This window comes from Aethalodelphis obliquidens, unplaced genomic scaffold, assembly GCF_003676395.1.
Source record: "Aethalodelphis obliquidens isolate GAN/ISIS:26980383/991018 unplaced genomic scaffold, ASM367639v1 scaffold61, whole genome shotgun sequence".
NCBI lineage: Eukaryota > Metazoa > Chordata > Mammalia > Artiodactyla > Delphinidae > Aethalodelphis > Aethalodelphis obliquidens.
The window spans coordinates 2,712,455-2,725,259 of NW_020838005.1; the positions used below are offsets into that span (position 1 = coordinate 2,712,455).

Below are 12,805 nucleotides of genomic sequence, written 5' to 3' on the forward strand. Positions count from 1 at the left end.
CTTTGGAGACTGTGGTCTCTCCAATCCATTTCAGGACCTGTCTAGAAACACAAAAACCCAGAGAAAGAAGCAAGAGGGAATTATTCCGTTTTTTAACGAAAGAGAAAAAAATTAGGGGTGGGAATATGGGATTTCTTAAAAATTACATGATTGCTGGAAGTTAAATTGGTATTCCTTCATTGGTTTGTAAGTTCTGTTTCCAATCACAAAAACATACAGCTGAGGATGCCGAAATCACATTTCAATGAATTAGCATCTTGTCCCAAAGAATCTTTCCCATTCTGAACAAAACATAGAACCCAGAATGCAACCCTCTATGGTAGAAAGGAATCTCCCTCAGTGCAACAGAGAGCTTGTCATCATCCTCTAAACCATAATCTAATTTGACAGTCTTCAAGCCCAACAGCACAATCACGGAGAATGATAAGAAAGTTACTGCGTAACTTGGGATATACTGCCTCTTCTAGGAAACTGATTGAGACCCTATCCTGCCAGATGGGAGAGATGTCATCCTTTACCATCTTTTACCATCCACACACGCCTTATTAGGCTTAAGTCAGTGCACCTGGAAAATAATCCCATCATAGATTTAGAGACATATGTTCAAAAAGGAAGGTTCTGACTTCTTCCAAGAAAGGCCAACCAAAACAAGAAAACACATGTTGGACCAGCTCCAAGCCTTGAAGATAAAATGAAACCAACCTTACGGCAAAGCCCAGTGATCCACACTCAGAGTTGAGATTCTAAAGGAAAGAAACCAGAAACAGTTTTTTTTAAATCACTTTTTCCCCCTACCTGTCGATGATGACAGGGTCTGAAGGAGTCTCATTTCGGTTGCCACAACTTTTCTTTTCGCAACATCGACTGTAGATTGGGGAGGGGCCAAAAGAGTAAGAGAAATGCGTTAAAATCAGGAAAACACAATGAGCATACAATGTAAGAACATTCACAAAAACGGGTACGTCCTAGGGAACTGCTCAACTATCAGCTGCTTAAGCATGAATGTATGGCCATGTTCGAAAGCAACGCTAAACTTGAAACCCAGACTCTTCATTCAAATTCTGCCTCTACGACTTATAAACTGGGTCATTCTCAGAAAATCACAACTTTTCTGAGAGCTATATTTATAATTTGAATGATGGACAATTGGATTTTAAGATCCAGAACGTCACCTCCAGCTCCGTGATGAATGATTTTATTATTGTATTTCTTATCATATATTTTTAGATCTTTGTGTCTTAACAAATACTTGAAGGAACAGGGGAGAGCAAAATGTATGAAAAAGACCCCAAGTAGCTGCCTGGATTACTATAAACCTTAGTTATATAATATCTTTCTTCAGAGAACTCAGTGTACTTTGTAACCATTTATTCATTCATTCATTTCCATTATTTTCTAAAGATGAAGAAAGAAGACAGGAACTATGGTGTGCCTTGTCAAATAGGGGAAAAAATGAGGCAGAGAGATGTAAAGTGATATCTCCAATAATTTTCAGCAAGTCCAGAACAGAAATGGGACTCGGCACGGAAGCCCCATCCTGCAAACTCTGCGTCCCAAGACTTCCACTGGCAAAGTGCTGGGTTTCAGGTAGATACCCACGAAATGCTTATGGAATCATCTGAGAGGAAGAGAGAAAGAGGGGGCCCTAGAGCAAATACAACAGATGGGAAGGGCTCCGTAGGACCTAAAGAGAACAAATATGAAAAGGGCAAGGGAGGCTGGGTGGCCGGAAGCACTGGAAAATCACATCCCTGTGTTGCCTGTCTGCTGCTTGTCAGGACCACAAGACTTCTAAATACCTCTCGGCTCCTCCAAGCATGTAGTCCACCATGAATAGGAGCTGGTGAAGGATGTAGCCTTGACATGGCTTATAAGAAAAGCATTATCATCCACACCAGTTGGAGAATATGTGTCATAAATGTTAGCAATAACCAAATTTATGTAAGTGTTGCCCTTCCCGTGATAGTTTCTGTACAGTTTAAGATCGATGCAGCACGATAGAAGGACCGGTAAAGTGGGAATTGGGGCTCTGGCGTCTAACCCAACTTTGTCACTAACCAGTTGCATGGATTTAGTCAAATCTCTTTTGCCCCGCTGGGATTTGCCTTGCTTATCTATAAAATTAAAGTGTTGGACTAGATTACCTCCAGAGTCTCTTTTAGGTTTGAGAAGGGCACAGGCTATGAGATTCCCTGAGCATCCTTTGATTCGACAGTGGTGACAGATTAGGGAAAAGACAAAGTCACTGTGGCAGCAGGGACCCAAAGGCCTAACACCATCCCAGTCTTAGATTTGCTTTCTGGTTCTGCGCAGTGCGCTTGCCCTCTCTGATCCTCTACAGAATTACCAACAAACAGACAGATATTTTTTAAAAATTTTAAGTCCATCTCTCTCATGCAGGGATGTGTGGATTATTCAGTGAACGATTCTACCATTCTCAAAAAGTTAAAAATCCTTGAGAGATGCTAAAAAAAACTTTCAGCCAATGGGCACAATGAGGTTGTAAGACATTTAATCAAGTTAGTAAGAAGTAAAAGAAAAATTGTCTCAAGTTTTTTAAATACCAGAGTTCGCCACTGGGACGCGGAAATAAGTTTGCGTTTGAAATTATATTAGGTCTTAACTTTTAAAATTTCCATCTCAAGATTAACACCAATAAAAATTCTGACCGGCTGCTCTCCCAGAACCTTTGTCTCTCTTCCCAACTCCCTACCCCACCCGTTGCTCCTGCCGCCACCATCCCTGTCTCCCCGCTCTCCTGTTTCTATTGCTTAAGTCAGCAGAATAATACCTTGGCAACTCAGGCAAACCTTTTTTCTTAGCAAGACAATTTCAAAAAGCCCTATACATGCTAGTTATCTGAAGACCTTCTAACTAGACTCCTCTTTGACATCACCAGCATGTCAACCTAACCCAAATCTGTGTGCGATTCTAAGTACAATTTAATTACAAGAGAGCACTCTCAGGATGTGGCAATCTATTTAGCTTGAGAAGGAATGATTCTAAGGAGGCCGAGTAAGTTTGCAAAATTGCTCAGCTGAATTCAGCTGCTTTCCATGGGGACTTTCTCTGGAGGAAAAGAAAAACAGATAAAAATGTAAGCCTGGTGCCAGTGTAATACAATGTGGGGAATCAACTCAGGGAAGGAAATGATACTCCAAGAAAAATGCAGAGAAACTTTGGGACCCAATCTTCCATTTTCCAACAGTAACATATTTAAGTATAATCTTTAACTTTAACACCCAGAAAAGATGTAGCAGACACTTGACTGTCGGACTATAATAGTGAAGGAATAAAAATTATAGGAGTGGACTGTATTCACCCCATCTGAGCTCTTCGTAAAATTTCTCTTGGTTAGCCAAAGCTAATTCTTTTTTTCTTTCTTTCTTTCTATTTTAAAAAGAAAGGTCTCATCAAGATGTCCTAGTTATTCTTTATTTCATTTCTTAAATGACATTCCGTCCTCAAGCCAGCAATAGTAACATAAGCAAAGGGAAATGGAGAGTAGAAGACATTCATGAACCCACATTCCCCAAACAATCGCTCTGGGATCAGGATGTGGGGAGGTGACATGAAGAACCGGGTCCCTGAATTACTCAGATAATAAGCTCAAATCGCCCTTCCTTTGCTATAGAGACAAAGCCTGAGTGACCAACTTCAGGTTCAGCTACTTTCGTGAAAAGGCTTTTTAGGGTTATTTTCTATCAAGCCATTCTCCAAGTCTGAAAGTATTTTTAAAACCTGAACAAGACGAAAAAATAGGAAAAGATGGGAAACAAAGAAAGAGAAGAGGCAACTGAATTTGGCACTAGGTTAAGGTTGTGTCCCTAACTACCACGGGGAGGCTCAGAAGTACTCTTTTTTTCCTAATGAATGAAAATGAAAGCTCTTCATTTGGCTTGGTTTGACATATTTTATTCTGGTCCTTATTTGGAGAACCTTTTACCTGAAATACTCTCAGTTTGCTTACAGGCCTCTTCCACCCTCCCTGTCTCCTCGTGGGGGTCTTTGGAGAGGGAAAGAGAAAAAAAGCAAGCCAGTTGGGGATGGGAGGTGGGAAATATGAGAAATTTTCTCCCAATCCTGAATCTTACCTGCACTTTTCAGAAAGGGATCAAGATGGGGGATATGCAAAGGAAAAAAGCCCCAGCCCTGGACACAGGGTGTCCAGTCAGCCAAACTCCTGCTCGAGACCAGCCAGTGTGCCCTTTCCCCTCGAAAATCGTTTTTAAAATTCAACCCTCAACTTTCAAAAATCTGTCTCTAATTTCAAACTCAAATAAGCACACAGCATGGTGGCTTTTGTTTTGTTTTCTTCTCCCCAACTCCTCCCTGCGATTGCATAACAAAAGTGTCTAAATTCACACCATCTGGCCGATAAAGACACTGGCCTCACTGCCCGGCTGGCCCATCTGATTAGGGCCCCGTCTAGCCTGCGCCTTGTGGCGAAAAGTCACAGCTGTGGGGTTTGCTCGCGCTCAATACAACTCTGTTATTAGCCAGCTGTAGGCCTTGAGACGACTTCTGTTCAAATTATAATATCTTTTAACCCTCTGAGCATTGAGGGCACAGGGGTGGCTGGCAGCGACATAACAACTAGACTTCTCCTTGCTAATAAACGGCAAAATGAACTAAAGCAGGGAAGAGGGGAGAGGAGACCATTGGGGAAAGGAGAGAAAAGTTATACCTAAAAGAGATTTATTTTGTTGCCGCCTAAAAGCTAAACACCAGTTTATGAGCTTTTTTTTTTTTTTTTACTAAAGATTACAGAACACAAAACCATTCAGGAAAATTCCCAGGTATGCCCAAGAACACCTTGCAAATGAAACTAAGTGTGTGCAATACCCACTGAGAAACAGAGCATCTGATTCATCCCTTAATCACTGACTGTGATAACTGACTCTTAAAATGTGAGAGAAGGAACTTTTTTCCCTGAAAAAAGTCAACCAGCTCTGACTGACAGATTGAATGGGAACTTCCCTTTTAGATGCATCCAATACTTGCATCACCCCAGCTCTCCCCCAAAACACACACACACACACACACACACACACACACACACTACAGACACAGTACCCATCCCATGGATCATTTATTTACCCACAGTTAATATTTGTTTTAAATTCTAGTTTGGGAAGAAAATAGCAGAGCGTCTTCCCACATCTCAAATGCAGAAAAGTTACAGTACATTAAATTTTTATATTGTATTACTAATGCAGACTAAACTAGAGGCTTTAAAAATTGATGCTGCTACTTAAACAGCATAAAATGAGGAGGATTTGATTGGGCTTAAAAAATAAAAATGTCAGCCTTAACTACAGCTGGATAGGGCATGCAAGTATTATTTAAAGTGATAGGTATAATTCGTCAGACAATGGGCCAGATTTAGGTTTTGTTTTCTTTTCTTTTAAGAAGATAATCTCTCCAAACAAAGACATTTAAAAGTAGAAAGAAGAATTAAAAAAAAAAACCTGCCTTTCACTTAGCCAACCAAATAAAAGTGTTCTATTTAACCTAGGTACTACATGCAAGTTCATCTTGGAATTGTATTTTCTTTCTGAATGTACTTATCAAGGGGCCCTGGGATAACGAAGTAGCCATTTGCTTACCCCATTGTCCCACACCTCACCCAGCTACTCAGGAGAGGAAGCCTCGAGTCCCCTCAGCTGAGGCCACTGGCAGAGTTGAACTTTGCAGTTGGCAAAGTTTGTTTTTCTAATACTTGGTCAAAACCAAAACAAACATGTCTGATTGTTATGGTTTCTTCCTGACTGCATGAGGAGGGAGACAGGGCTGCCGGGAGCTGCCCATAAAACAGTCCAAACTAAATCAGACTGCCTGCAATTACCCAAAGTCTGGAGTTGGAAGACATTCACTGAAGCAACAGTGGAGTAAGGAAGAATTGAGGCTTTCTCTCCAATCAGAGATTTTGGAGGAAGAAAAATGTGCATGGAATAGCATTTAAATTTTTATAATAAAATAACCACCTCTTCCCAGAGTTTCCTTTCTATAGCTTTTCTCCTTTGCTGTGGGATTCCCCCATAACCAGCACATATCAGACACTCAATAAACATTTATTGAAAGAATGAATAAATGTACGGGTTAATTTTTTTTTTAATTTTCTTCTGCTCCAGCAGAAGAAAGGACTCGAAATGGATGGGTCTCAGAAGAGAAGATGGGAAAAGGTGCAGGAATTCGACTTAGACTGCACCTTTCACAACTTGGCCCTCAGAATCCAGCTGTCGCTCCAGACCTCGTACCTCCCCGGTTGGGGTCCTCTCCCCCACTTCCTCCCATCCACAGGTGGTGAACCCGACTGGTCTTTCTAGCCGGTAGTTCCTCCTGACCTAAGAAACTCCCGTGGCTCGGGAAATCTAGGAAAAGCAACTTCCCTGGAGGAAGAAAACGCTTCTGCGGCACAGACAGGTGCCTCAGCTGGGGGGGCAAGGGGTAGCGCCCCCAAAGCGGGCCGTTCCATCCCCTGCGGTGGTCGCCCGCCCAGACTGCCAGTCGTTCCAGGACCTTGACTCGGTAACTCCACAAGTGGCCCCTCCTGTGCATCTACCCCTAGCGGGTCGGACCGGCGGGCCTAGGACCGCGACCGACTCAGGGAAAGCCCCCGATCCCAAACTTGACCCGCGGCTGCCCAGCCCCTCCCCGCGCTGCCGCCGACCGCTGGACAGCGGACCTTCCACGGAGCACAGGAAACTCCTGAGACGCCTGGGGGTGGAATCCTGAGTGGTTCTGGGTTTCCTGTTCGACTCCCAACCGATTTGCTCTTAGAATCTGTCTTTTAAGGAGGCAAGCCCGAGCGAGGCCGCCCGCTCCGCGCGCCAGCGCTCGCGAAGGTCAGCGCCCGAGACGCATGCGAGCCAGCGCGCCGGGCGCAGCTCACCTGCCCCGCGCTCCGGCAAAGCCTGCAGGAAAACACGGCTCTTACCTGCACATCACTTCGTGTGTCAGGAGAACTCGGCACATTTCCGGATTCTTATTTTGTCCCTCGTAAGCTATGGGCTGCGAAGGAGGCGGGGGCAGGGTGGGGAGATACGAGGGAGTGGAGGGACAAAGAAAAGGGGACTTAAGAGCAAGCACAAAATCAGGTTTCCTCTCTCTGCCCGCTACTTCCTCGGGAGCGCCCGCTGGCAGCACAGAACCTGAGCTGTGGCCTGGTTAACTCGAGCGAAATAGTAAGAGAAAAGTTTGCCCTGGTGAGGACTTATTTCTTGCAAAAGGGAATATTTGGGGGGGGGGACTGAATCTCCCAATAATTGTTTCCCCTCTTCATCCCTTTGCTCACCTACTCCCATCTCCAGAGTCTCCCCAGACAGAAAGACAGGACAATTGGGGAGTGAGAGGGAACATTTATTTTTCCAGAGCAGACAAAGTGTGGGTTTCTGTGGAGGGGCTGTGAAGACTGACCCAGGAAATCGCGGAGGGTAGGGGGAGGTCAGAGACAGGCCAGAGGGGGGAGGGGGCAGGACGGAGGGCCCCACCCCCCACCCCCGCGAGAGGAGGGGACAGCCGGGCTCACCTGCTTGGTGACCGAGTCGATGAGTCTTACGTACAGGTCCTGCTCCGTGCGGACACCTGCCAGGGAGGCAGGAGGGCGCGAGGTGAGGGCCGCGGAGCCCCGCCCGGGCATCCCAAACCTGTCCCGCCGTGGGGCCCGGGCCCGAGCGCAGGCGGAGCCGTCCTGGGGGCAAACACCACCCGCCCGCCCCCGCCCCCGGCCCTGAGCGAGCCTCCCGCAGCCCTGCTCTCCCCAGGCCTGGAGCCCGCCTGCCGGTGACCGCGACAAGGTCAACTGCCTTCCTTGAAAAGAGGAACAAGCGGGCGCCGCGGGCACTCAGGGCGCTCACCGTTGCTGTAGAGGAGCTGTAACTTGTAGTGGGTGCCATTGTTGGTCTTCTCGTTGCCTTGTTCCTGAAAAGACAGAGTCCCTTGCTTTCCAGACCCCGAAAAGGAGAGAGAGGGGCCTTCCCTAACCCACTTCCCACTGCCTTTCTCCCAGTCACCGGGCAGCTTTGAACAGCCCCCTGCCCAGGTCCGGGTCAAAGGGCAGGAGCATCTGCCGCTGTCCAAGCTCCAAAACTTTCCAAGGCTGGCGGTCACTTGACCTTCTCCAACCGTCTGTCCCTCCCCCTTCAAAATGCCCTCAGAAGCGCGACTCCGGAGCTGGGGCCACCGGACACTATGTCCAGGCTGCCTTTAAACAGGCCCCCCCCAACCTGTCGGGTTCTGCCTGTCCTGCAGAAAGGTGAAGGGACCTGTCACTTGGAAGAGCAGCATTTGGCCCTGTCCCACCAGGACCGCAGCCTTGGAGCCACTAGCTCAGGGACCCAGGTCCGGGTTCAAGAAGAACCTTGGGAAGAGCCGGCTCCAAAGCTTGAACGGTGCAGCTGAAGAGACGGAGGCCCAGAGAGCAAGAGACTTTCCTTTCCTCCCACATCACCTTCGTTTGAGATAAAATCCAGCGCCCATACCGGGGCCTGGGCAGAGGCAGACACTGCCTTGGGAACCAGAGTGGAAGAGAAGGCTGGGGGTGGAGGGGCAAGGCTGGGCTATGGGTTTCAACCTTGTACCTATGTAACCCACCCTGCCGCGCTGGCAGGTGCAAAATAATAATAATAATAATAATAAATAACCCGGAGAAGGGCACTGGCGGCTTTGAGTATACGTTTAAACTATGCTCTAGTTGGAAGGACTTTGCTCCGCCGTCAGTCCGTGCCCAGGCTCTGCTAATGATCCAGAAGCCGGGTGCGCAGAGCCACAAGCGCTGCTGCAGCGGGAGGTGCGGGCGGAGAGTTGCCGGCGGGAGAAGCTGCGGGGAAATCGACTGATTTAAGGGCTAGGGGTGAGAAGCCTCGATTTATCATCCCTGCTGATGTGAGCGGAAAAGTGTCGGGAGTGACAGATGGGATCTTTAGTGCTTTGCAAGGAGGTAGTTATTAGGCCGCGAGGGGAAGAGGGGGACCTCCGCTTACTTTGTCGTTCTCCACAAAGTCTACGAAGGCGGTGCGCTCTATCTCCACCGGCTGCCCCTGCCTGTCGTAGAGCGCCAGGACGAAGTGAAAGAAGTTGGATTTCCTCAAGTTGGAAGGAGGCTGCTTCTCAAAGTGGGCCCGGGAGAGGGCTACTCCGCTGCGCACGAAGAGACACGGGGGACACCAGACACGGGGAAGGAGAGAAAGACACGAAGTTACCAACGCGCCCACGCAACATCTCAGAGGGTCAAGGGTCCATGTCCCGGTCCAGGCTTCTGAACCCCTCGGGCGCTTTTTTCTATTAGGATTAAGAAGCGGGAACTCCTTAGAGGAGTCACAGTGGCCACGGGGGTCGGGTAGCAGGGCCCACGACTCTGGACTTTGCCACCGCCAGCCGTTCCAGCCTCCGGGCATCTCATGCCCAGTAGCTCAATGTCCGGCCTTTAGTGGAGACCAAGGAATCGCGACAGCAGGCCGAAGCCCGGAGGGTTCCCCCGAGACGGCGGCCCAAGTCTTGTCGTTGTGCTGCCCCAATCTTCTTCCTCTTCCCGCCGCCGACCGGGTCAGGATTCGGAGCTGGGCCCGAGGGGTAGGGGACTAAGCGCCTCGTTATTTTTGAACAAGTGACCCTTTTCCTTCATCTTCATTGGAGTGACCTGTCCTGGCACTACTGCCCACAACGCACCACCCCCCAAGCTATCTCGGAGAGGCGGTAGGAGAGAACCCCCTGGGGGCGGATGGGAAGCCCAGAGGCCAAGTCTCGGTCCTACAGGGAGAGGCCTCACCTCCTGCTTCCCTCGCTCTTCCGAAAAGTTGCGCCTGGGACAGTGGCAGGGCAGAATCCCCCTCGACCAGTACTAGTGATCGAGGACCACCGCGGGCGACATAATACTGAGGACCCCTCCCCTAGAAGCCGAAAAGTTGAGGCAGAGCGCGTCCTCGCCTGGGGCCGAGAGTCTCCCCGCTCTAGCCGCATCTCTGGGCGGCGCCGGACAAACGCGCTGACCGCGAAAGCCGTGTTGGAGGACCCGGCAGGCGCCCTGAAGCGTGTTGAGTATGTGCACACACCTCCCTGCCGACCTGTCGCGGCCGGGAACAAACTGGCCGCCAGATCACATTTAACGGGAGACTCGGGGTCCAGGCAAGCAAGCAGATGGACGGAGCTGCTCCGGGGCGCTGGGGTCGCGGGGCGTCCTGCCCCAGGACGCGAGCACTCTCCCTCTTTTGAAGGGTGTAAAATTTTGACTAGACTCCCCCAACGGACAGCCTGTTCCAACTTTAACAATTACTGGATCTGGGAAAGGAGGAAAGTAGGGGAGGTGTCTTTCAGGAGCTCGGCTAGGGAACTGCGCCGTGGAGACCGGTCTGCGGCGCTGCCTGGTTTCCCTCAGCCTGCAGCCCAGCGAGTCCCCAGACGGCCGCGGAAAGCCGCCGCCACGGCGTGCCATCTGCTGAAGGACACTGGCGCCCCCCGGGCTCGGGCAGGAGGGAGGGAGCCGCCGCCTGCCCCGGTCTCCTGAGCGATGCGACTTTTGCTTCCTCTCCTCCAAGGGTGGCGGCCCGGTTCGCTCTACCCGGGACACCTAGAGTCCTGGCCTGGAAAGGAGTAATTTCTCTGCGTGATGTCGGGACTGCGAGGGGCATGGCCAGGAGAGTGGATAGAGAGGCGTCAGCGCTGGGTAGAAGTCTTGGGGGTAAGGGGGCTGTCTCTCGCAGACAAGGTCGTGGAGATCACAAACCTCAGCGCAATAGTGGTGGTGAGGGAGGGGAAGCGGAATGTCTTCATGGGGTGGCAGCCTAGACAAGGCGTTTACTACGTCAGCAGGAGAATGCTCACAAACAAAGTCAACTTCAGGGACCAGCAAAACTAGAGGCTTGTGATCCCTGCGTTTGCGGTGCGTCTCCTTTCTTCCGTGACTCTTTCTACTGTTACTCGTTCGTCTTTTCTCTTTAAGTCTCTCCTCTACCCTCAGCCCCGCCTCTGTGCATCTAGTCCACTGTTTTCTCTCTGCACCCGTACCCTCCAGCCTGCCCTCCTCCCAGGGCACCCGGCCGCTCTGCCTTCCCAGGCAGGCGCTCCGGCCTCTCCTGCTCCTCTAGCCACCATCTGGCCTTGGGCTCTCGGCCTCCAAGAATCGGCCGGCAAGATGCGGGAGGAGAGGCGCTCGTAAGCAGCTGGGCGAAACCCGGGAGTCGCCGGGAAGCCGGCTCTCCTCCAGCGGCCGCCGCTGCCGGCTCCGGTCCTCACGCTCTGCTCCTGGCTGGGCCCGCCTCGCAGAACTAGGGGCTGAGCTAAGAGGCATCAGATACTACTTTGTTATTTTTCCTCCCAAAGAGTAGTCTGTGGGGAAGGAGTGGGGCATACAGGCAGTTCAGAAACTCGAGTGTTGGCTGCGGGATAAGTGTTCCCCTAACTGCAGCGATCTGCCTGCCGGAGGGCGAGCCCTAGCGCGCGGGGCCAGGGCGACAGATGCGGGGGAGAGAGAGCGAGCGCGAGCAGCGACGGGGGTGACACACACACACACAGAGAAAGACAGTGAGAGAGAGGGAGCGAACAAGCGAGAGATTGCGAGCATAATCATTGTGCAGCCGTCTCGTTACCTCTGCGCAGCGACACTGGCGTCCACCACGCCGACATTCCGGACCCAGGACCTGACCGAATCCATCTCGGCGCCCAGCGATTTCTCTTTCAGAGCTGGTCCTCTTCCTAAAGTATCTTGGATCCCAAACATTTAAAAAGTCTGATCTACCGTCGCTTTAAAAATGAGTTACAACGCTGTCCTCACTGTTCCCAACGTTGTCACCAAACCGTCTCCTCCAAAGCAATCCAGGAAAAGGGATCAAGTGCCGAAGTTTGAGTCTCTCTGGTGAAAAAAAAATTTAAAAAGATAACCCGTCCTTTGCTTCCACGCGTGAGGTGCGGACTGATGTAGTTAAAGTTTGGGTTATATCCTCCTCAAGTTCAGATCTGCCGCCTCAGGCCCTCCGCCCTAGGTCTCTCGCATCCTTCCAGTGGCAGCGCTGCCTCAAGAAAGTGATCACAATTTTGAAGCATCACCTGTTCTGGGAGAAACAGGAGGAGATTGATGGCTGCCTAATCTCTCCCCTTCCTCCTGGTCCCCCACCCCCCCCCCCCCTCCCCCCCCCCCCCCCCCCAATTTAGAAAAAAAAAAAAAAATCCCCAACAGGATCAGTTGTGAAAGGAAGGGGAAGACCCGGAGCCGAGAGGAGGCGGTGGCTGCGAGCGCTGCGGAGCCGGGCTACAGCCGCTCGCCTGCCCCATGAATGGGTTACTACAGCCCGGGCCGCGGAAGGCGGAGCCGCGGCCCGATAAGGAGCCTCATTTGCATGGACGCTCGGGATTGGCCGGCGCTGGGCAGGCCCGGCCGACGTCCTCTGGCGGCGCGCGCCCCGCTCGGCGTTGCCTGGAGTCCGCGAGGTGAAAGGGGACAGAAAGCTGCGGGCCCTGGGTCCTAGCCCGAACCCCATGTGCGTGCGTGAGATGAGGGCCCGCAAATCCTGCACTGAAGCGGGGTAGCCCGGCCCTGCCGGCTGGTATGCGCCGGCTCAGTCTGGTCGCGGGAGCGGAGGCTTCCATGGATTCTGCCTCTAAATGCAGATTTTTGTAGCCTGCGGGAGGCGTATTCATTCCCGGGGCTTGGGTTCTGTGTGCAGGTTTGTGAAGAAGCGGAGTGTGACCGCATGTACTTATGTTTGGTGCAAACGTTCCCGAGAGCAGCCCAGTTTCCCTGGACGGCTCTCCCAAGTCTCCTGGAGTTACTTGGTGACACTCAGGTTTTGTGTGCGGTTTACAAGTTGAG

The 12,805-nt window shown here is 50.8% G+C and overlaps 1 protein-coding gene across 1 annotated transcript; it reads right to left on the bottom strand.

Moving 5' to 3' along the window:
• Window positions 1–484: 484 nt before the first annotated feature.
• Window positions 485–12,001, bottom strand: LOC113610142 (transcription factor COE2-like). Its single transcript, XM_027087959.1, has 6 exons — window positions 11,586–12,001; window positions 8,985–9,141; window positions 7,860–7,923; window positions 7,532–7,587; window positions 6,941–7,014; window positions 485–864 (listed from the first exon to the last, which is right to left on the bottom strand). Exons 1-6 carry the CDS (start codon window positions 11,714–11,716, stop codon window positions 792–794), a joined length of 555 nt encoding a protein of 184 aa, XP_026943760.1. The 5' UTR covers window positions 11,717–12,001; the 3' UTR covers window positions 485–791.
• Window positions 12,002–12,805: the final 804 nt, after the last annotated feature.

Excerpts from the sequence above, each read along its gene's own strand:
- LOC113610142 (XM_027087959.1), bottom strand. The coding sequence starts at position 11,716 with ATGTTTGGGATCCAAGATACTTTAGGAAGAGGACCAGCTCTGAAAGAG. Across the intron at positions 9,142-11,585 it reads GCCAGTGTCGCTGCGCAGAG|CGGAGTAGCCCTCTCCCGGG; the intron begins GTAACGAGACGG and ends CTTCGTGCGCAG. Across the intron at positions 7,588-7,859 it reads ACAGCTCCTCTACAGCAACG|GTGTCCGCACGGAGCAGGAC; the intron begins GTGAGCGCCCTG and ends CCTCCCTGGCAG.